The sequence below is a fragment of the Euleptes europaea genome, chromosome 16 (assembly GCF_029931775.1).
Source record: "Euleptes europaea isolate rEulEur1 chromosome 16, rEulEur1.hap1, whole genome shotgun sequence".
NCBI classification, from domain to species: Eukaryota; Metazoa; Chordata; class Lepidosauria; order Squamata; family Sphaerodactylidae; genus Euleptes; species Euleptes europaea.
Window position 1 is genome coordinate 37129889 of NC_079327.1, and position 22529 is coordinate 37152417.

A 22529-nucleotide genomic window follows, 5' to 3' on the forward strand; every position below is an offset into this window, starting at 1 on the left:
TCAAAGGGATATCTTTGGTTAGCTGAGAGATTATTAGTGATTAGCAAGTTCCAACATGGGAAAAGGGATGACATTCACTAGGCCTCCTATTGAGGGATGGGGGGTGGAAAGGATGACACTCAACTAGGCTTCCTAGGAACTACTGAAGGATTCCTCAGCTGTTCTTACAGCTTTCTTCTCTTTGTAGCAAGTTTTCTAGCGGCTGCTAATAAATGTCATACACAGCCTGTCTAGGCAAATATTCTCTGCGAAAACTGACAAACGTGGGACAGCTGCATGAATGGGTGTGGACATCTTAACCCATACTGAACTGCAAGGGATGAGACTTGTTCCATGTTCATGAAGGAATACCTAATTGCATATGTCACATAATGGACGGCAGAAGGGAGACTTTAATGATATGTGGAAATATGCAGATATTTTGTGTGATAGCTACATTGCAGATATATTTTCATACTAAGAAATGCACACAGCTACCTCAGATATACTCTGATGTTTGCATGTGATAAATTAACCACATCAGAAATTACAACTGATATACTGTTCTACAGAAGAAACGTGTTATCATTTTCTGTGAATCAGTACACCATAACACCACATGGAATGGAACATTGCAAGGCCCCGATGAGGCTCTAGACCAAGTGTCCCGTTTTGTGTGCAGACATATCTCCAAAGTGGCTATACAGCACTTAACACACCAATTTTGATTGTGGCTTTGGCAATTGGACTGTATGGCATTGAAGTCCCTCCCCTCTCCAAACCCTTCCCTCCTCAGGCTCCAGCCCCAAAATCCTACTGATTGCACAAAGCCCTGATTCAACCTCCAGATAGGGCCTGGAGATCTCCCAGAATTATAACTGATCTCCAGATGTCAGAGATTAGTTCCCCTGAAGAAAATGGTTGTTTTAGAGGGCGGATTCATTCGCATGATACTCTGCTGAGGTTCCTCCCCTCTCCAAACCCTGCCTTCCTCAAGATTAACCCTCAAATCTCCAGGAATTTCCAAACCTGGAGTTAGCAACCATAGATTCATGTGATTCTTCCCACATTTTTGAAAGTGAAAAATTGTTCAAGCCTCCACAAAATTCGGCACTCATATGGAGGAACCAGTTCACATGGAGGTTATCCGCATGGTGGAGGGGAAGGGCTTACCTTGCACCGCCTCCCCATTGTACTGTTTTAACAATGAATGTATGGATTGGGCTTTGTGTCTCAAACAACACATTCTAAGATCAGGGTACAAACAACAATTGCTATCATCTAACAAATGCCAACAGTGAACTAAACGATATTATTATAGAAATGTGTTGTTTTATATCCTTCAACCAAATGTAACAGCATTAATTTTACAACTGTTCTAGTCTTGTAACCATTTAGTGCTTTTGCGAAGATTTTCACTCAGTCACGAAGTCTTACAGCAGTATGTCTTTACCTTCTATGGTTACGAGCTGATCTCCAATGACAATAACACAAGTGCTTAGAAACAGACATATTGATAGGAACATGGGTCATTACCCCTCTAAACACGCATACAGACATTTATCCTGAATGTTTCATGGAACAATCTTTCGGGCTTCCACTTTTTTCGGCCCGGGTGTCCTCGACTTCTCGCTCTTCAATGACGCACTCCTCTTCCTCATCTTCTACCTTTGCTTGAACCAACACATTTTCAGTTTTGCAAATCCAGTCCTGAAATATTGAAATGTGGATATCATCACATTGTTTGAACTCCTTTTAAACCAGTAATCCTTCCTATTTTGAGGGAGCAAAAAGACATCATTTCTAACTTGAGGTGCAATTCAAAAGAGGACAAGATGTCACTGAGTCCCTTTAAAATCAATGGGACATGCCAAATTCAATCCATTTTCCATTTATTTACTAGCTCCTTTTACCAAAGGTTTTGAGCTTAACCATAACAATAATACATAATACAACACCAAATAATCAATTTACAATATCCAACATATACTTAAGGTTAAAACACAGTAGAAAACAATTACTAAACATAGTATCACTAATATCATAACTGACATGCCAAATTAGATTTACAGTGCATTCCTGAGCTTAGGGCCCAAATCACCTTAGGAGGCTCCATGACCCCTATGGCGGCATTCAGGCCACTTGCACCGTGCAAACTGGCACGGACACCAGCATGGTGTCACTTCTGCCAGCGTCCTGGGAGGCATTCCCAGAGCATTCCGGGGGGGGGGGGCAGAGCTGCCATTGGGCAGTTTTCTAACCCCTTTCAGGCCAAGAATGCCCCCTCATGTTGCAGCATTGCGGTGCCACCTTTTTGGTGGCCCAACCTCGCTGTTTCTTATGGGGCATTTTAATCCATTTTCAGTTTTTCCACTGGAAAAAACCCTTTTTTATGCTAGTTACAGGCACAAAACCTCCTTGGAGGCACTGTGGCAGTGCCACGGCCACACTGTCTCCGGCCACTGCAGGGCTCAGGAATGAGCTGTTACCAGATTATGTCCATTGACTTCATGTTGCTAACAATAGATAGCCACTTATTCCAAGGGAAAGTTTCACCATCAGCAGAATGGACCCACCATGCCACTTTCCTCATAGCAATCACCCCCTTCCTGAGCTGTTATTAGCCATAGTATGGGATAAAGGGCCCTGACCTGGATGGCCCAGGCTAGCCTGATCTTGTCAGATCACAGAAGCTAAGCAGGGTAGGTGCTGGTTAGTACTTGGATGGGATACCACCAAGGAATACCAGGGTCATTATGCAGAGGAAGGCAATGGCAAATCACATTTGTTAGTTTCTTGCCTTTAAAACTCTACTGGGTTGTCATAAGCCAGCTGCAACTTGATGGCCTGTTGTGCACACATGGGATAAACGTACCCAACAATGCAATCACAGCTCTACACAGTCATGTTTAGTTTGACATTCAATGATAAAGAAATCTGTCATCTGAATACTGCACACAACAGACTAGGGCTGTTGAAAAAAAATCGGTATAGTTCGGCTTCGGCAAAATTCGGCCAGTTTTTATTCGGGCCGTGCCGAAGTCCCAACTCCCCCACTTCGGATCCCTGGAAATTCGGGGGGATCCAGAGTTCGAGGGGAAATTCGGCCCCCGCACGCCTTCAGGGGGAGGCGCAGATCTGTTTAAAGGGCACCCCGCGCCCCTTCAGGGGGCTCCCCTGGAGAGGCGCGGGGTGCCCTTTAAACAGATCTGCGCCTCCTGGCTGGGAGGCACCGATCTCTTTAAAGGGCCCCCTGCCCCCCAGCCGGGAGGCGGAGATCTGTTTAAAGGGCACCCCGCGCGTCTCCAGGGAAGCTCCCTGAAGGCGCGTGGGGTGGGGGAAAGGGCCCGAATCGGCCGAATTTATTCAGGAACACCCCGAACTTGGCCAATTCGGCTCCCCGGTTCCCCCCCTTTTTGAGTTCGGTTCGTCCGAACCGAAAAACCGCCAAATTGAGAGAAATTCGGCTGTTTTTCTGTTCGGGCCGAACCGAATCAACAGCCCTACGACAGACAGAAAGACAGACAGAGAGACAAATAGATAGATATCAGGGTTTTGAGGGCTGGGGAATATCAAAACATTTGGGAAGAAAAGTCAAGAAAACCTTTGATACCTTACCTGGAAGTTCCCCTCATGATCACTGAATAAGTCCAAATACATATGTTTTGGGTCTGGTATAACAGGCATTATGCTCCTTCTAATCCTATAAAAAAAATTTAAAATGAGGAGGAAAAAAGAAAAATAAGAAACCTAAGTTCCAAAAATAGATTTCAAATGAAAAATATTCCACTTTTACCTTATAGACAATTTGCAGTTATTTTTGATACAGATTTTATTCTAGCAATTAACAACATGCACAGCAGTTGAGTATGAGGGGCCCCAATGCCTGGCCATCTCTGAAGCTCTCCCCTTGAGGGAGCAGAGTCACATGCACAATCCCCCTTCTCCCTCTGGGTCACTTCTGCTCTCTTTCTGTACTCTCAGAGAGCCAGCCTGGGAGTTGAGGGAGTTTAAATAGAAGAAGAAGAGTTGGTTTTTATATGCCGACTTTCTCTACCACTTAAGGGAGACTCAAACCGGCTTACAATCACTTTCCCTTCCCCTCCCCACAACAGACACCCTGTGAGGTAGGTGGGGCTGAGAGAGAGTGACTTGCCCAAGGTCACCCAGCTGGCTTAATGTGTAGGAGTGGGGAAATAAATCCAGTTCACCAGATTAGCCTCTGCCGCTCATGTGGAGGAGCGGGGAATCAAACCCGGTTCTCCAGATCAGAGTCCACCGCTCCAAACCACTTAACCATGCTGGCTCTCAACTCAGTGCAGCTCCAAAAATCCCAACCTCCCAACACTCTGGTCTGACGAAGCTTCCAGGTCTTACGATAGCTCCTGTGCCAGCCTGGCCTCCATGGTCTCCGTCACAGGGCTGAGGAGGGTGGGGTTTGGAGAGGGAAGGGACTTCAATGCCTTGGAGTCCAATGGCCAAAGGGGAGAAATAACAGGAGATCTCCAGCCACCATCTGGAGGCTAGCAACCCTAGCATTGACTGGCATGTGACCAGATCTGCCACAGTCTCCTGAAGCACCCCAGGAGCAAAGGAGGTGAAGGGCAAGAGCTGAAGCATAGACCAGGTGCAGGAGTGAGGTCCTAGCAGCCCAGAGCCTCCCCTCTGCTAAAGAAATGCTATAAGATACTGAAAAGTCCCCACAGGATCGGGCCCCAGTACTCTCATGACTAGAAAAGCTCACTCAGCTTGTAGGGAAGAGCCTGATGTGGGAACCAGAAGTACCTTTAGTGAAACTCCTTATATAAGGTTGCAGAGAGGCTTCAGCCAGTGTGGGATCAAACTTGTCTGTAGTTTTGTTGACTGCCTCACCAGTTGCCTGACCTGTTTTGTAGCCTTTCTTGGACTGCTTTTGACTCTGCCGTTTGGGATATGTAAACTAACCCTAGACCTTGGCCTGTCTTCTGACTTTGCCTTTGATTGTGTTATTGGATCCTGGACTGTGACCTGGGAACCCCTGTGGTCAGATCTGTGGTTACTGGGACTTGCCTCCCATCGGGTGGCCAGCACCAAATCTCACTGAGGACTTTGAAATTCCCATGTCCATATTTCCATTCATCTTTCCTTAGAGATAAGGGGACAAGCAAGAAAGACTTCGTAGAAATGCCAGGATAAGGCCTATAGTTATGGGATGGCCAGAGGCTGCCTGGTCCTGAACCATTCCTTTGGCCATCCCAAGGAATGTCCCACTGCCTCTGTTCCTAGTTGTAAGGTGCTCTTTTGTGTACCTGGAAATGTCTGACATCACTGTCATCTATTCTGGGCTGAGTGGTGGTGTGAAGGCAGTACAGTACCCTTTGCAATTCTCCAGAGCTAGCAAGTGCCCTCTTGAGTTGGGAGCCTGCACCTGTGTCATACTGAGTGTTGGCCGTGCTTGGAAGGAGGAGGGTCGGCAGATGCTGCACACACCACTTTCAGAGCAGAGAGTTCAGTCCAGGTAGTGCCACTCCAGAGTCTCATGTGCAGGTGCATGCCGCCCCTCCCTTTTTCCCTCTGTCCTGCCCAGCACTGCCAGTTGTACTGGGTTCTCCCTCAGCTTAACGTTTCTGGCTACGGGCCAGTCTGGGGTTGCATTGATAGCCCTGGCAACCAACTTGTGAAGTGAGCTGGACTCTTCACCCACTCATTAATCCCTGGATCACAAACTAAAAATATGGTCATTTTATCCCATACTCAATAATCCTCTGCAATCACCCACTTCAAGTCCTGATTGGTTAAAAGTGCTTATATAAACTTCCTACCTCTGGGTATCACCTAAGATTTAAATATTCTGCCTGTGACTTGTTTGCCACAAGACTTCCTCTGAACCTTCCCCAGCTGCCCACACTACCTGATTCCACTTTCCCCACCTCCAGCTTTTGCCTACATCAACAGTTATTTTTACTCTGTGAACTAGAGTTCACCCTTCTTTATCTTACCATGGAACTCAGGACAACATACATGGTTCTTAGGGTTGCCAACCTCCAGGTACAAGCTGGAGATCTCCTGCTATTGCAATTGCTCCCCAGCTGATAGAGATCAGATCCCCTGGAGAAAATGGCAGCTTTGGCAATTGGACTCTGTGGCATTGAAGTCCCTCCCCTCCTTAAACCCCACCCTCCTCAGGCTCCGCCCCAAAAATCTCCAGGTATTTCCCAATCCAGAGCTGGCAACCCTATCAATGCTGAGACCTCCAGGCCTGAAGGTCCTATTGGCTCAGGAAGTAGTATTGGTGCTGGTGCAAGGTCTCTTTAGAAAGATCTTGAGACCCCAGCCTCACAGGAAGTATCTGCCAAGGTGGGGCTCGGGGATGGGTTGTCCTCCTTTTCCTCCCATGCCACCCCGGGGCAGTCCATGACACTTTCAAAGGTGATTCACTATAAAGTCTTGCTAGGGATTTTCATTCCTAATTGTCCCATCTCCATATGGTCCTCCTTTGCTCTATTTAAGCCTCAGTAATCTTGAGAAGACCCTGACCTGGATGGCCCAGGCTAGCCTGATCTCGCCAGATCTGAGAAGCTAAGCAGGGTCAGCCCTGGTTAGTATTTGGATGGGAGACCACCAAGGAATACCAGGGTTGCTGTGCAGAGGAAGGCACTGGCAAACCACCTCTGTTAGTCTCTTGCCATGAAAACCCCAAAAGGGGTCGCCATAAGTCGGCTGTGACTTGACGGCACTTCACACACACACACAATCTTGAGAGGTGTGTCAGGCTGAGACAAGATCACCTAGTAAGGATTTGGCAAAGTTTTAACCCAAATCTCCTCAGTCATTGTCTGACACTCTCTCTCTCTCTCTCCCTCTCTCTCTCATAAATAGTAGTTCCCCACACTCCTTCTCACCTTGCACAAATTCTGCAGAAAAGTAGATATAAACATTACAAACATCAGAAAATAGATAATAAAAGTAAAACACCACACTGGTCTATAGTGTTGCAGAGAGACTGAAATCTGCCTATCACCTCTGACAGTGGCCTAAGCTCCACCCACAGGAACCCCATGGGAAGGTGCAATGCATTTCTGAACATATGTGCAGCACATCATTAACAGACATTTTACTAGTTATAAAGAAAGCTGTCAAAAGCAGCACTTGCCTTTGCAGTCTGCAAACAAACATCAAGAGGGCAAATACTGCCAAGACTGCGGCCAATACTGAAGTCAAAAGGATTATAGTGTTTGACTCTGGATCTATAGCACAGGAATCTGGAAGTAATACCAAAAGAAGAACCAAAAAGTTGAAACTATTTCCAAGTATTTTGAAAAACAGAAACATAAATTTCTTTTCAACACATTTTTACCAACTGATTCTTTAGAAGAGTCATTGATCAGCTGTACTGGAAAAAAAATTAAACCACCATTCATTTCACATGCCCAAGCCCCATGTCACTGTGTGGTGCTGACGGGGATGCCACCCACGACGGCATATGTGCCCCTTTGCCCAGGTTAAATGGGCACTTATGCCAGCATGACCTCAGCCACCTTCTTCAGGATTGCAGCAATTGTGAACTCCTTCTGAAATAATATTAATGCTTCTGAACTGGAATACATGTTAAATTTGCTGCAGAGATATCGCTGATATAGGTTCCCCTTTCATGACTAATTGTCCTGACTGCTATAGCATTTGGAAATACCACATGGGTTGGGGCCATTGTGGACTCCTACCCTGGTATTCCATGATCCTGGTGGCCACAGGAAGGGCACGGAGTCCTTCAAGGTGCTGGTGGGACCTATGTGCTGTTTCCTACACAGTGTTTATGGCAGGGAGGGAGATCAGTTTACTGTGCAAAGCTGTTTTCAGCAGCATCTCCATAGCACAGTAAAGTGTGCTCCAGCTGTTAATCTTTCCCCTAATTTCTGTTTACACATTATGTGGGGGGAGCAGTTAGAGAGGTTCTGCTATCTGAGTTTGGGGTGTTTTCCCTTCATAGGGGCTGAGCCATGGGCTGTCCTAGGGTCTCCTTAGAGGAAGACAGGCAAAGCAGGTTTTTAATGTGCACTTGGGCTGAGAAACAAACTCATGCAAGGTCAGCTCTCTAAGTTTGAAACAGCTCAGATTCATCATCCTGAAAAGGGGTTAGCCCAAAGCATTATTAATGGGACAGAGCTGTCAGAAGCAAGCCTCTCTGCAGCCTCTGGTGGAGTCCCCCACCCCTGCACGGCTGATACTATTAGGCCTCTTCTGCACCAGTTACCTGGTCTAAATGCGACTTGGTTTCCAAGAACACAAGGTTGTGCAATGGTAAACTGAGCCACTGAAGCTTCTCCTTCTCTGGGAGACTTCCCAGAGCAGCAGAAGAGATCCTCACTGCTTCAAAATTTCATATAGCTGGAGGAGAATTCCCAAATTATAAGTACATTCCATACATGAACTGAATCGGGGACCAAGCAAGTAATTTCAGAGATCTGGATCGAACATGGCACACTGTGAACGCAAAACGAATGCCAAGCAATATAAGTAAGGAGGTGCACATCTTAGAATTACCCGGACAGAAGATCTCTTCAAAACGACTTAAATCATCATAATCATTGTCATTTTTCTTTTACCTATGGAACTGCCGTCCTTCCAGAGTGTTTCAGCTCCCCATTCACTAAAATAAGCAACTTTGTTACAATTGTCTGACCGTTCCAGCCTGAGTCGAAATGAGTAACACTCAGCTGGATCAAGCCCGTGCTCTTCAATCTTGCAGCATTTGCCTTTCCTGGACTGAATCACAAGTGTAATCATTAATACTTCTGCTCAATTTATATTATTCTCATTTCTGCTTATCCTAATAGAATTACAGCAACAACAAATTACAGCAAAATACTTTGGTTTATAAACCGAGTAGGGTCATGCATGTTGATAAACCTGATATTTGGCTTTTTCGGATTCGGGTATTCACCTTTGCTCAGAGGCACAGCTCTGTGCTTTCTCCCATTTTTCTGTTGTTGTTGTTTTTTTGACTGGTTGGGCCCTTTCTGAGATGGGGATTGTGTAATTGGAGGCAATTTGGTCTGACCAACCATTCAGCGGATTAATCTGGATCAAACATAAGGGTTTTTTAAAAGACGGGGCTCACCAAGTCCCATCCGGAGGGATATACCCTCCAACTAAAAAGATCCAGCTTCAACAGCTGCTGACCACCAGGCTTCCAAAGGAGATTTCTTCATCCACATGAATGAGCACTCTCCTCCAGACAGCCCCCGTGATCGAGACTTCATCTGGCTCCGATCTCATCACACACACACACACACCCGAAAACCTGCTCTCAAACTGAAGGTTGCCCTGAATAGAGGCTTTGTTTACCTGCACTATCACCATCTCTTAAAATCAGATTTTTGATGACCACAATAAAGGACTGTTCACAGGATGTCACTTGCCACCAAAATAAATGTTTTCTGTGCCTTATTTATCTTGCATTTCAGCCCTTTCCACTCCGTTTGGAAGCTCATTTTTCATGGACATCATGCTATGCACCCCAGATACAAAGGCAGCCCCCAGACTTTGAGGCACTAGCCTGGCAATCGGCTCTTTCCGCCTGTCCTTGGCATTGCTGAACGTCTGAACCTAAAACTGATGGACAGCTCGGCTCTCAAATGCCTGGAGGATGAAGGTGACCCTTTTGCAGGACCATAAAATTGTACCCCCTGTCCCAAAGTTAATCAAACTTAGGTGACCATCTAAGGAGAGTCCCTTGCAGCCATGCTGCAAATTTGGGGACTCTACCTCCAAAAATGCCCCCACAGCAACTTTGAAAAAAAATCCCCATAGACTATAATGGGCCCGATTGTTTTCAGTAAACCTGGTAATAAGCCAAATGCCGATGTTTACCAGTATGGGTATTTGGCTTATTACGTGTTTACCGAAAACAATCGGGCCCAATAAATTTACCGAACCCAAAATTTACTGGATTTTTTTTTTTTTTGCACAACCCTAAAACTGAGGCATCATTCATTCAACAACCATCCTTCCTGGAAAAAGAAAAGGTTACATCCAGGGTGATAGATGGCTGAAGCTTCAATACCAAGGACTCAGATTGCAGCTGTTCAGAAAGATATTTAAGGCCTTGAGCCTTGAGGGCTGTTGCCCATCAGAGCAGACAGAAGAAGAAGAGAAGAGGAGGAGGAGGAGGAGGAGGAGGAGTTGGCTTTTATATGCCGACTCTCTCTTACCACTTGAGGAAGAATCAAACCAGCTTACAATCACCTTCCCTTCCCAACAGACACCCTGTAAGGTAGGTGGGGCTGAGAGAGTGGGACTAGCCCAAGGTCACCCAGCTGGCTTCATGTGTAGGAGTACGGAAACCAACTCAGTTCACCAGATTAGCATCTGCCGCTCATGTGGAGGAGTGGGGAATCAAACCTGGTTCTCCAGATTAGAATCTGCCGCTCCTAACCACCACTCTTAACCACTACACCACACTGGCTCTCTGGGCTGGTCTGGTCAATTTACTGACTCGCAATAAGAAAATATCACATGATTGATTCATGCATCAGCCCCTTTGTGGGTATTTTTAGCATACCTGCAAACTACAGCCCAAAGCTAAACTATGCTGGCTTGCTAACTGTGAACAATAAGGGGCTAGTGCATAAGAGAAAAAATATATACAAGATGCCGGACCACAGCAAACCCTGCACATCTTTGTGCTTTGCCCATGCCCTGTGTCTCTGATGCAGATTCTCAGACTGAACCTGATCATCAAACAACAGTCCAAAGGTGAGGGCTGTAACACTCAGGCGCAGATCCTGCTAACAAAATATTATCAGAGGCCAAGCTGAGACAAGCGACTCTGTCCCCCTTCAAAATAATCTGCCAGTTCATTACAGAGCAGCTCAGTTGACATAACTTGCATCAGGCAGAGCTGGCAGTTGAACATCCCATGCCACAGCTGGAGAACATTTTGTAATGGAATGATGGCAATTAAGAAGACCTTTGTTGCAGGCTGTTGTACTTTACTTTAATGATACTGTTCATATGGCCAATTCGGCCCTAACCAATGTCCCACTGAGATCAAAATAAAGAAAAAGGGGGAAAAAATAGCCCATAAGAAAATTAGTATTTTTAATCTTGATTGACCTGGGGGGGATTGGCAACTGCCAATATAGTATAAAAATCTACCCCTGCTAAAAGAACCCTCAGATTATCCAGTTTACAGACAGATTCCCAGATAAATGGCTTTATCCATCTGTCTCTAGCCTCATTGAGCAAGCCGCAGCTAAACAAGGTAGGTTGAAGAGTGTCTACTTGGCCAGAACCACATTGACATACTCTTTCACAATAAGGTACCCTGTTGAAACGACCTATTGAAACTCCCCTGATTGGAAGGGCAGGCTGTTGTCATCATAAGAACAGCCATTCCCCCGTGAGGGTCATGAAGTGCTTGTTAATGTGATTCCAGATGGAAATTCCCTAGCAATAGCCCCTTTACTTCTGGACAATGAAAGATTTTTTTTCCCCTATAGGAGAGAAAATCTACCCACCTTCCATTTTTGGTCCAATGTGTTTTTGTACTGAAATTCCATCTTAAGACATCGTAGATGCTGGGGTGGGTTGCATTGTACAATTACGTTGCCATCTGCCCATTTGAAGGTGACATTTTCAGGAGAGTTGGGCTTAACTAGAGAAGATAAAATCAATACAAATGATGCACTTTGTGCAGATAAGCAATTAGAAGATATGAAAGATAGGGTTACAAGAAAGCTCATTCTTATTGCTTTTCCTCAAAGGCTTCTTATAGAAATACATGTGGTAATTTAGCTATTCGTGAAGTTTTATTTCCCTTCTACAGATCAGTATAACATTGTTCTAAGTCCCTGAACAGCCATAGTTTAAAGGACCAAGCTACCCTGTAGCAGCAGGAGACAGAACATTTATGTTGTAGTGGGCTCTGCCATTTGAAGCAACCCAGTTCAGTGACAGAGTCAGCCTTGTGCATGCTGCAGAGAGCACATGAAACTCTCTCTCTAAAGCAGGGGTGGGGAACATCAGGCCTGGGGGCCGTTTAAGGCCCACAAAACCATTTGGTCTGGCCTTTTGTGGGTCCTGGCAGATCTCTAGCTCAGAAGGATCTAAGACTGGAATAGCCTCTATTCAAGGCAGATGTGAGTTTGTTTTGCCGAGAAAAGGAACCTTCTTTCCCCCTTGCAGAAGAGTCGTTAGCTATGGAGCTGCTAGGACAGCACAAGAAACTGTGTTAATTCTTTCCCACCTGGGACGTGGAGAAACGTATTCCCTCTGTACTACAAGAGGGCTGGGGGCGGAAGTGGCAACAGTGGAGGGGTTAAAGGAGGCAGGGCCAGAATGCGCGCGGGGGGGAGTTCTTTGCCAGTGTGTCCTCATTTCATCCCTGCAGGCGGAGGTAGCAGGAGCTGGTTGTAGAATCCAGCCCCAACCATGCGAAGCAGGAGCAACTCTGGAGTGTGGCTGGACGGCTATGCCCAGCTGATGCAACAGACCATCCTGTGCCACCAGGTGGGTGAGTGCACCACTGGTTGGATGCCTGCCTGCTTGCCCGCACCGGGGGGGGGTCATCTGGGGCAGCTGCCTGCTTGGGGCTTGGTCGGCTAATTTTTAAGTTGATAATTTTGTATTGCCCGCGAATGATGTTATAAATATCCAAATGGCCCTTGGCAGAAAAAAGGTTCCCCACCCCTGCTCTAAAGGATTGTCTCTTTCATTTCATTAGAGGGAGCTGATTTGTGACTGCAAAGGTCTGTGCATGTGGTTTTGCTTTCTCCACTGCAATGAGTGGGAAAGGCTTCATGAATGACTGGGATTCCCCACTAATGACTGGAAATGTCACAGCCATTAAAAATTATGAGATCAAGATCTTTTTCAAGAGAAATCTGAGTTAAGCATGTCTGGTCTTTAAATGAAAAGTGAGTCTTTTATAGGGCTTTGACAAGCAACATTTCTGGTCACTGGAATGGAGACTATGTACATACATCTTGTTAGTGTATAGATGCTGCTGCCACATTTAAGCCAACATGCATAGGAGGTAGGGACAGCATCATGCTCGTTTCCACACTCCCTGTGGGCATGTCGAGCTTTAATCAGATATGTATACAGGCCTGCTTAAAGGCTTAATTAGGAAAGTTTTAGCAAAAGGTTTGTTTAAAAATAGGGAAAGGATTTGGAATATACTAATTAAAGAAATCTAAGGAAACATTCATGCTAGATGTGGAGCTGGCTTAATATCAGTGGATCTAAGAAAGTTTTGTAAGATCCAGCATCAGTTACCTTACTTCATACAGAGCTGGATCTGTATTGCATCCCAAGCTGTCTTCCTCTTATGGCATGGTAGTAAAAGCCATGCATACTCTTCAGTTTTCTGAGCCTATCCCCATGATAAGAAATGTCTAGAAAGAACCTCTGGGACTAACCAAAGAAGAGCTGGATTTGTTGTATCTATTAATCCTAAAGTTGTTTATGGAATCTTTTAAGCATTTTAACTAGGGCTGTTGATTTGGTAAAAACCAAACCGAAAAAATACTGGGGAAATGCCATTCCAGTAAATTTCTGGTTCGGGTAAATTTCTGAGAAGCCGGGCTTTAAACGGTGGAAAATGTATAATTGTATCTCTATGGAGGTGCAGGCGAACTTTCCCACCATTTAAAGCCCGGCTTCTCCATTGAGATACATTGCAAAAATCACATTAAAGAGTATGAACACAGCCCCTTTGCCAATACATTTAAATGGAGGAGGATGGGGGTGACCCCTTCCAGACCCCATAACTCCCGACCCTCTGACCCAATATTTACCAAACTTGGGGGTTCTTGCAAGGAGAGTCCCTTCTAGCAACCCTGAAAATTTGGGACCTCTACCTGTAAAAATGCCCCCCAGGAGTCGTGAAAACCGTGAAATGGGTTTAATAGGTTTAAATGGCCAAATTTTTCAGGAATCCCACTTTTAAAGCCAAATTCCTACCTTTAGCAGTATAGGGAATTTGACATTCGGGTCCCCCATCCCCAAAAGGCCAATAAACCCGAACCCAAATTTTCCTGAATTTCTTTTCAACAGCCCTAATTTTAACAGACAGACCATGGATAGAACCTGTTTTCCTGAATTTGCTTAAAACTGTCAAGATGAGAATTCCAGCCTGTTGCAAAAGACAGAGCCATATTCTATTGCAGAGTGGTTCCAGAGAATTTGTCCCATTGCATTAATTTGCAAATTAACATTATAGGAATTATTAAGTTTTTCTGCTATCCAACTCTATTGATAAAAGGCATTAATACTGTACTTTTCTAGTCTATTCTCAAACTGCATTAATCACATTTATAATCTGAATACAAATAATTAAGAAGATAATGCTGTCAATTCCCAATCAACTCATGGCAACCCCTCCATGAGGTGTTCCAGGTATCAGATGAGCAGAGGTGGTTTGCCATTGCCTTCCTCCACGAAACAGCTGCAGTCTTCCTTCGTGGTCTCACATCCAAGTACTGACCATGGATAACCTTGCTTAGCTCCCAAGCCCTGACAAGCTCAGGCCGAACTGGGCTAATCAGGCTGCTACAAATAATTAAAAGAAGAATCAAAAGCTAAATGTTGACGAGAATCGTGGAGACCAAATTTGTTTCCATGTTCATTGTTTTTGATAATTTCAGTCAGGTACTGACAGTCAGACATTGGAAAAGCGAAGAGAATATGAGATGGATGGTCATAGAAGCTTTTATCACCGATACGTAATCACTTACAGAATGCATGGACGCCTTGTTCATCAGAGTAATGCTGTTCTGTACCAGCTGTATCATTGATGAAAATATGAAAATCTTCCCCTTCAGTCCTGAAGCGACATCCAGTATTATATCCTTGATCAAGTATATATTGAGGGCATTGCTTGTACTCATGTTCATCAAACCTAGAATTTAAATAGTGACACTGAATAATGCGAAGGGGGGGGGAATCCCTACTGTTAAAATTAGGATGTTTGGCAGTGTTCTCAAAGGCGTGATCTTGTCCCAGTATGACTTTATCACTGCAAAAAGAGAAGTCAGACCTAGTTTTACCATAATACTTTTAAAATGATATGCTGTTGTCTGCCTGTATCACCACCACTGTAATTTAGCAGGAAAATATGTTTGAATGCTTATTGCCCAAATATTTGAGCATCGAAAAAGTTCTCTATTGAAGAATTTTAGGAAGCAATGGTAGGATAATAATACCCTTGAGATGGTTTACTTCATTATGTCTTCATTGGTCCCAATAAAGGTATTACATTATTGTTGCTTTTGGATATTCAGGAATATACAGAAATAGCCAGGATTAAAGAAATCTAAGGAAACACTCGTGCTAGATCTGGAGTTGGCTTAATATCACCTGATTTGAGAGAACGTTTTATAAGATCCAGCATCGGTTACCTTACTTCATACAGAGCTGTATCTGTACTGCATCCCAAGCTGTCTTCCTCTTATGGCATGGTAGTAAAAGCCATGCATACTCTTCAGTTTTCTGAGCCTATCCCTGCCCTCCTCAGGCTCCACCCCAAAAACCTCCTGCCAGTGGCGAAGAGGGACCTGGCAACCCTACCGGTGGTTCTAGTGTTCCCCCTAAGGCTTGGTGCCATTGCCTGGGAGAGCTGCCTCTCTCCCCTTCTCACCCATTGCCTGGGAAACCTGTAAAATGGAAGAAAAACAGAACGACGTTTGTGCTTACCAAGTGCTAGTAGTGGCAACAGTTACATAGAAATTTGAATGGTTCTCATCTTAAACAATATTGGACCTTGAGTGAATACTTTGATTTACTGGATTCCCAGATGTTGCTGTTGTTCATATAGCCTTCTGATGTTTGATGTATTGACATATTATTGGATAGTATTGTGTATGTTAGTACTCGCAACATATGTTTGGTAGGCATTTATGTCAGGAGGGAAAGTAGACAGAAAAAGTCAAGAGTAGCATGTTAGTGAGTCACGTTCAAGGGCAGGTTAGTTAGTGATCAGATTCAGAGTGATGTGTAGCCGAGTGTAGCAGCTAGCTTAATTTACTGAAGTAATCCAGGGGTACAGAATGAGCTTATATATGTCTTACTGTGATATCCTAAGCAGAGCTGCATCTTTCTATTAAAATCAATGTCCTAATGATGCATATAGAGAGCCAGTATGGTGTAGTGGTTAAGGTATCAGACTGTGAACTGGAAAACCCAGGTTCGAATCCCCACTCTGCCATGTAAACTTGCTGGGTGAACTTGGGCTAGTCACATGCTCTCATGCTTGACCCTGGCTAGTATTTGGATGGGAGACTTCCAGGGAATACCAGTGGCATGATGTGGAGACAGGCAATGGCAAACCACCTATGAACATCTCTTGCCATGAAAACCCTATGGGGTCACCGAAAGTCAGCTGTGACTTGGTGGCAAAAAATAATAATGATACATATACCTAAATGATGCATATTCTAAATGAGATAGGAATATGATGTAGGAAGATAAGTACAGCCTTGATGGATTAGAGCAATGTGCAGTATTCTGTTTCCATTGGTGGCCAGTCAAATGCCTCTGGAAATTCCTTAGTAGGTAATGAAGGTCAAAGCCATTCCACGATATTTGCTTTCAGAAACTGATACACAGAGGTATACCATCAATATACATGGAAATGTTTTGATTTGCTTATTTTGAGAATATATAATCTGCACATCGATTCAAATGAGATATCAATGTGAAAATCCTTTTATTTTTTAAAAAATCATTGTTATATTTTTTAACTGGAATAGATGGTCAGTGTGAAGCATCTTTTCAATTTACTCTCTCCCACTCACATGGTTATCCTTTCCCAGTTTTTTGCCATTGACTCATTGCTCAATGGGATGTCTCATCTACGGGGTGACTTGAGAAGTCTTCACCCCCACCTGTCCTTCCTTCACAATATGTGCTCTCATGTTCTCACTAGTGGATGAGTTACTGTTCAGAAAGTAAAGAAAAGCTTATTTTGATTCATGAAACGGTTACCAGAGAGGAGAGTGGAAAGGTTTATTTGGAATATTGTTTCCTTTTTCGTCAGAATCTCCAAGTGTATAATTGTCAGCACTTACCGATAAAACATGGTCACATTCCTGTCAGGAAAATTTTGGGTAGCATTCCATGAGACCATCATCTGCTCACCATTTAAATTTATTATTGAATATTTTATTGTAGGATGTCCACTGGCATCATTCAACCCTGATTTTAATGAAAAAAGGCTTTTATTTTAATATTATGTTTAATATTTTCTGTCTGTTAATTTACATCTCATAAATCTATACATTATTTCATCACTTCAGTGTTTTCAGAATTCAAAAAATTCAGTTCACAGTAGGAAAAAAATAAAGGACCTAGGATTAGATCCATAGGCTGCTCATGGTGATCCATGGATTTATCAAACCTTTCCAACCATGGTGACCATAACATCTAACAAACTACTTCCAAACCTGAAGGAAATTTAGGGCATGATGAGTGCAATAGAATGAGTGGCAGTTAGAAAATAAACTGGAACTTCCCCCAAAAGTGACCATACAGAAAACAACATGTATACACCTAAGGATTTCATTGGAGTGGCTCCTGCCCCTACCCTACCACTCCACAAAGAAAAGTTTGAAGGCTTCCTTCAACTTCAATGGCTTTTCCATTAGAGGACTGGTTCATACAATCAGCCAGCATTAGGGTTGCCAGCTATGGGTTGGGAAAACAAGAAGATTTTGGGGCTGGAGCTTGGGGAGGGTGGGGTTTGGGGAGGGGAGGGACCTCAACAGGGTATAATGCCATAGAGTCCACTCTCCAAAGCAGCCATTTTCTCCAGGGGAGCTGATCTTGATCACCTGGAGATCGGTTGTAATAGTGCGAGATCCCCAGGCGCCACCTGGAAGTTGGCAACCCTAGTCAGCTTGAAGTGGCAACCTGAGTGTTCGGAGTAAAAAAATCTGAAATAAATCAAATACTACAATTAGACCTTTAACTTCAGTGTTTTATGATCCATACATTCAGCTACCAGTCATCACCAACTGAATGATGAAAAATCAAGCTACAGCATGAGCATGTGAAGGAGCTGTTAAAATTAAGAGGTTGCAGTATCTGGACTTTTAAGAGTTATCTCATATTTCTAGGGTTGTCAATTCTGTGTTGTGAAATTCCTGGATATTCAGAGGTAGAGCCTGAGGAGGGCCCTCAGTATAATTCCATACAGTCCAACCTCCAAAGCAGCCATTTTCTCTGGGGAACTGATATCTGTAGTTTGGAAAGCAGTTGTAATTCCAGGAGATTCCCAGGCCCCATCTGAAAGTTGGCAACACTACATATTGCAGAGTGAATAGCATAGGAAATGTCTAATGTGTGTAGTATGTAGCCAAGTAGATCATTCTTTCTTTCTCTTAAAATACCTTCCTTGAAAAATCTATTAATTGATGAGTTGTTCAGCAGCTAGATATACATAACATTAAATTACATTTCAACGTTTCTAAAGAAAATCAAGGATACAAATCCCTGCGATTTTATGTGTGTCTTATAGGGATGATTATCAATGTTGATTAGGGCTTTTTTTTAATGGAACTCCCCCCCCCCAAAGATATGTTTAAATTTGACTTGAATTGCAATCCTGTGCAGAATTACTCCACTCTAAACCCATTCAAACCAAGGAGTTTTGACTCTCCTAGGACTGCAATGCTATTTGAGTAAAAACTCAGTTTCATATTACAAATCTGTTATGTTGTAGTCAAAATTTCAAGCTTTGTTCTAGTGAGATCTCTCCAGAACGTTGTAATATATACCATATTATTTGAGTGGTTTATACCTTATTCTTTTCCCTTATACTCAAATTTATTAAAATAACCAATGATATCTAATAGTGGAAAAACTCTATTTAGTTTATGACATACTTTTTTTTAAGACAGAGTTTAAGAATATACTTGGAGAAATGGCCTGAAATTCATTACACTGGAGATCAATTTACCTAATTATACTTTATGCAAGCAATCCATAAAATGTTTTCAGAGTTCTTCATCTCAGCATTTGTGCTAAAAACCCAGATTTCAACTTACATTGTGCCGATGATCGAGAAACCAACAGGTTGCTCCAGAGAAGGGTTACAGTATAGGCTTGAATGTCCAATGCCATACCTGCTAGTATCATCTGTGATCAAATGTTCATCTATGTAAACCACAGCATTACTTCTCTACAATTATAACTACTGCATATCTTTACTTTGTATCAAAAAAATCTAGAGGAAATGACTATAGGAAACAACCCTGTAGCATGCAGAATTTTCCAGTTTTGTGTGCGTGTGTGCAAAGTGTTGTCAAGTTGTAGCTGACTTATGGCAACCCTTTATGGGGTTTTCAAGGTAAGAGACTAACAGAGGTGGTTTGGCATTGCCTTCCTCTGAATAGCAATCCTGGACTTCTTTGGTGATCTCCCATCTAAATACTAACCAGGGCAGACCTTGCTTAGCTTCCGAGATCCGACAGGAGTGGGTTAGCCTGGACCAATCCCAACTGTAGTAGTGATATATTCTCACATTTCTTAAAAAGGTATATGGGACCAGAAATATTGCTTTGAATTCCACCACTTGCTATTCTATCATTTTGTACACTGCTTTCCACTACCCCTGCAGTTCCCTACTCATGTCAATGTGGTGAAAGACAGCATGGGACAGTAATTAAAGTGATGCAGTTGGGCTGGGGAAATGCAGGTTCAAATCTCCACTTGCTGTGATGCTCACTGAGCAACCTTGGGCCAATTGCTCTCTCTCAGCCTAATTTACCTCTCAAGGGGGTTGTGAGGATAAAATGGGGAAAGCCATTATACATTATACTCAGCTTATTGGCGGAAAAGTGGGGTAAAAATGAGATATATTTGGGATCAGATAGTACTGAGCAGATGCATGAAGCTGTACATGGTTTGTATGAAGTTCCTTACAACTGAAGTGGTGGAAACAAGGGTTTGTAGTTTACAAAAAATCCCAAGCATGTTATCACAAACTCCCTGGATGGAAGGTTGGGTCACATCCAACCACCCCATGAAGAAAAGTTTGAAGGCCTCCAACTGGAGTGCCTCTTCTGCCAAAAGAATTGCTATTTGAGTTGGAGGAAGATTCCTTAGGCTGGAAGGAGGCAGTAGCCATGATATGAGGTGACTGTGATTACCATAAATAAAGCCCTATTTTTGTGAGGATAAATTTGGGGGGAAATGGCTAAAAGAATCCCCTCCCCAATACCCTAGTGCTACATAGGTGTACAGTAGGGCTGTCAAAAAAAAATTTTGGTACAGTTCGGATTCGGCAAAATTTGGCCCGTTTTTATTCGGGCCGTGCCGAAGTCCGAACTCCCCCACTTTGGATCCCCAGAAATTCGGGGGGATCCGGAGTTCGGGGGAAAATTCGGCCCCCGCACGCCTTCAGAGGGATTCCCTGAAGGCGTGCGGGGGCCCTTTAAACTGATCTGAGCCTCCCAGCTGGGAGGCACAGGTCAGTTTAAAGGGCAGCCCCCCCCTTCAGGGGAGCCCGCTGAAGAGGCGCGGGGTCCCTTTAAACTGATCTGGCCTCCCGGCCGGGAGGCCACATCAGTTTAAAGGGACCCCGCGCCTCTTCAGCGGGCTCCCCTGAAGGGGGGGGCTGCCCTTTAAGCTGATTTGTGCCTCCCAGCTGGGAGGCCAGATCAGTTTAAAGGGACCCCGCGCCTCTTCAGCGGGCTCCCCTGAAGGGGGGAGTTTAAAGGGCACCCCGCGCCTGCTTACTGATGGCCGAATTTGCCGGATTTATTCGCGAACTCGCGAACTCGCTGAATTCGGCCCCCCCCCGGTTGCCCGCCAGTTTTGAGTTCGGATCCGTCCGAACAGAAAAGCGCCGAATCGAGGAGAATTCGGTTGATTTTCTGTTCGGACCGAACCGAATTGACAGCCCTAGTGTACAGTCCACTGATCCTCTGGCATGCCATGTATCCAAGGAAGTCAGGAAGCAGATTAAGTTCAGGAAGAGGGAAGAGGAACTGAAACAGTATAGAGGAGCAGCAGCACAAGCTTTTCACCAAGCTGTAAATCAGTCCCTTATAAAGAATAGTCCATTCATACGCAGGCCAGGCTCATGGGATTTGTAGTGGTGGAAAGTGCCATCAAGTCACAGATGACCCCATAGGGTTTTCAAGGCAAGAGGCTTTCGGAGGTGGTTTGCAATCGCTCTCTCAAAACATCAACATAGGTGCTAGATTTTTGCATAACTGCCTAGACATTTGTAGCAGATAAAGCAGAACAATCTTGCTTTTACCCAGAGGAATGCTTCATGCCTTTCATTTGCAAAGATGGATTATATATTTATGTGGGACTGAGAGGTCTGTGCATGCGCAAAGTGCTTCTGCACGTGTGCAGGGTGGAAGGTTGTTAATTTTTCATTCTGGTGAGAACCTCTTATAATGAATGGAATTCCACTTCAGATGATCCCCCAAAACATTTGGGGAAGCATTCTGGAAGAGGTGGAGAGTCTACACTAGGTGTGACTAAAAGACCCAGTGTGTTTCACACACACACGTTCATGTTTGTCTGAATGATTGAGACATGGGAAATGTGTATTTGAAATCCAAGATTGTAAATGGAAAAAGAAAGTTTCATTATCTGGATATGAAAGATAGCTTTCTGTTAAAGGGGGGGGTGATATAATAATCAAAAGATGAGGAAGGTGCTATATATGAGGAAGAAAATAAAAAAGGGACATGAGTTGTAAACAGGGATGGGTTGGGCCATTAAAATGGTCCAGGAGCAAGCTGAACTGAGTGGACCTTCAGAGGTTGCTAGGCTTGGACCTGTCCTGTCAGGTATATGTCTCCCATATAAAGCAGGAGAGGGGAAAGCACTGGCTGGTTTTGGAAACAAAAGCTGTTGCCCATGACTTCAAACTGGCCCCCACATGTTCATTAACTGAAGGCTTGTTTGCTGAATGCACAAATCCAAATGATTAAAATGATATTCTTATCATCACAGCAAACCCGAGAAGCAGTTCAGGCTGAATGACATTGAGTGATATCCTAGCTTAGCCTGGAAGACATTCCTCTGCTTTCTCCAACTTCTGTTGGAGGAAGAGCCACTAAATTGGAGGAAGGCTACTTAGGCAGATAGAAGGCTTCAAAATTTTCTTAGTGGATTGGTTGGATATAGGCCATTGGTCGTTTCCAGACTATTTTCAACATTTAATGAAATGTCTTATCTTTGCGTGTTCGCACCAAAAACCTTCCCTTTGGTCTTGATTTCAAAGCATTAAATATCCATGCTTTCAACAAACACCTATATGGCATTGTATTTTCTTACCCTGTTTCAAAGATGACAATCCAAGGGGTGCGGACAAGTTGGAGACACTATTCGTTTCTCTGCCCCTCTGTTGGCAACACCCGCTGCAAAGCCTTTCTCCTCCCATTCCACCTTCCCTCTTCGCTCCCCTCACTGTCCACCAAGCATTTTCTTTGGTTTAATTTTCTTCCTTAACAGCATTTGGTCTACCAAAGGAATGTTGGAGCATTGGACTAATCCTGTTGACTTGTGCGGGGTCCCGATTAAACTGTTCCCTGATATCTTATTTTCTT

General features: G+C 44.0%; 1 protein-coding gene across 1 annotated transcript; it reads right to left on the reverse strand.

Moving 5' to 3' along the window:
* Positions 1–1539: 1539 nt before the first annotated feature.
* Positions 1540–19080, reverse strand: CRLF2 (cytokine receptor like factor 2). The gene is made up of 8 exons (XM_056862176.1): positions 19005–19080; positions 17028–17154; positions 14697–14860; positions 11478–11614; positions 8562–8721; positions 7112–7220; positions 3598–3682; positions 1540–1689 (listed from the first exon to the last, which is right to left on the reverse strand). The coding sequence occupies exons 1-8, from the start codon at positions 19078–19080 to the stop codon at positions 1540–1542; spliced, it is 1008 nt and encodes a 335-aa protein (XP_056718154.1).
* Between the last annotated feature and the right edge of the window lie 3449 nt (positions 19081–22529).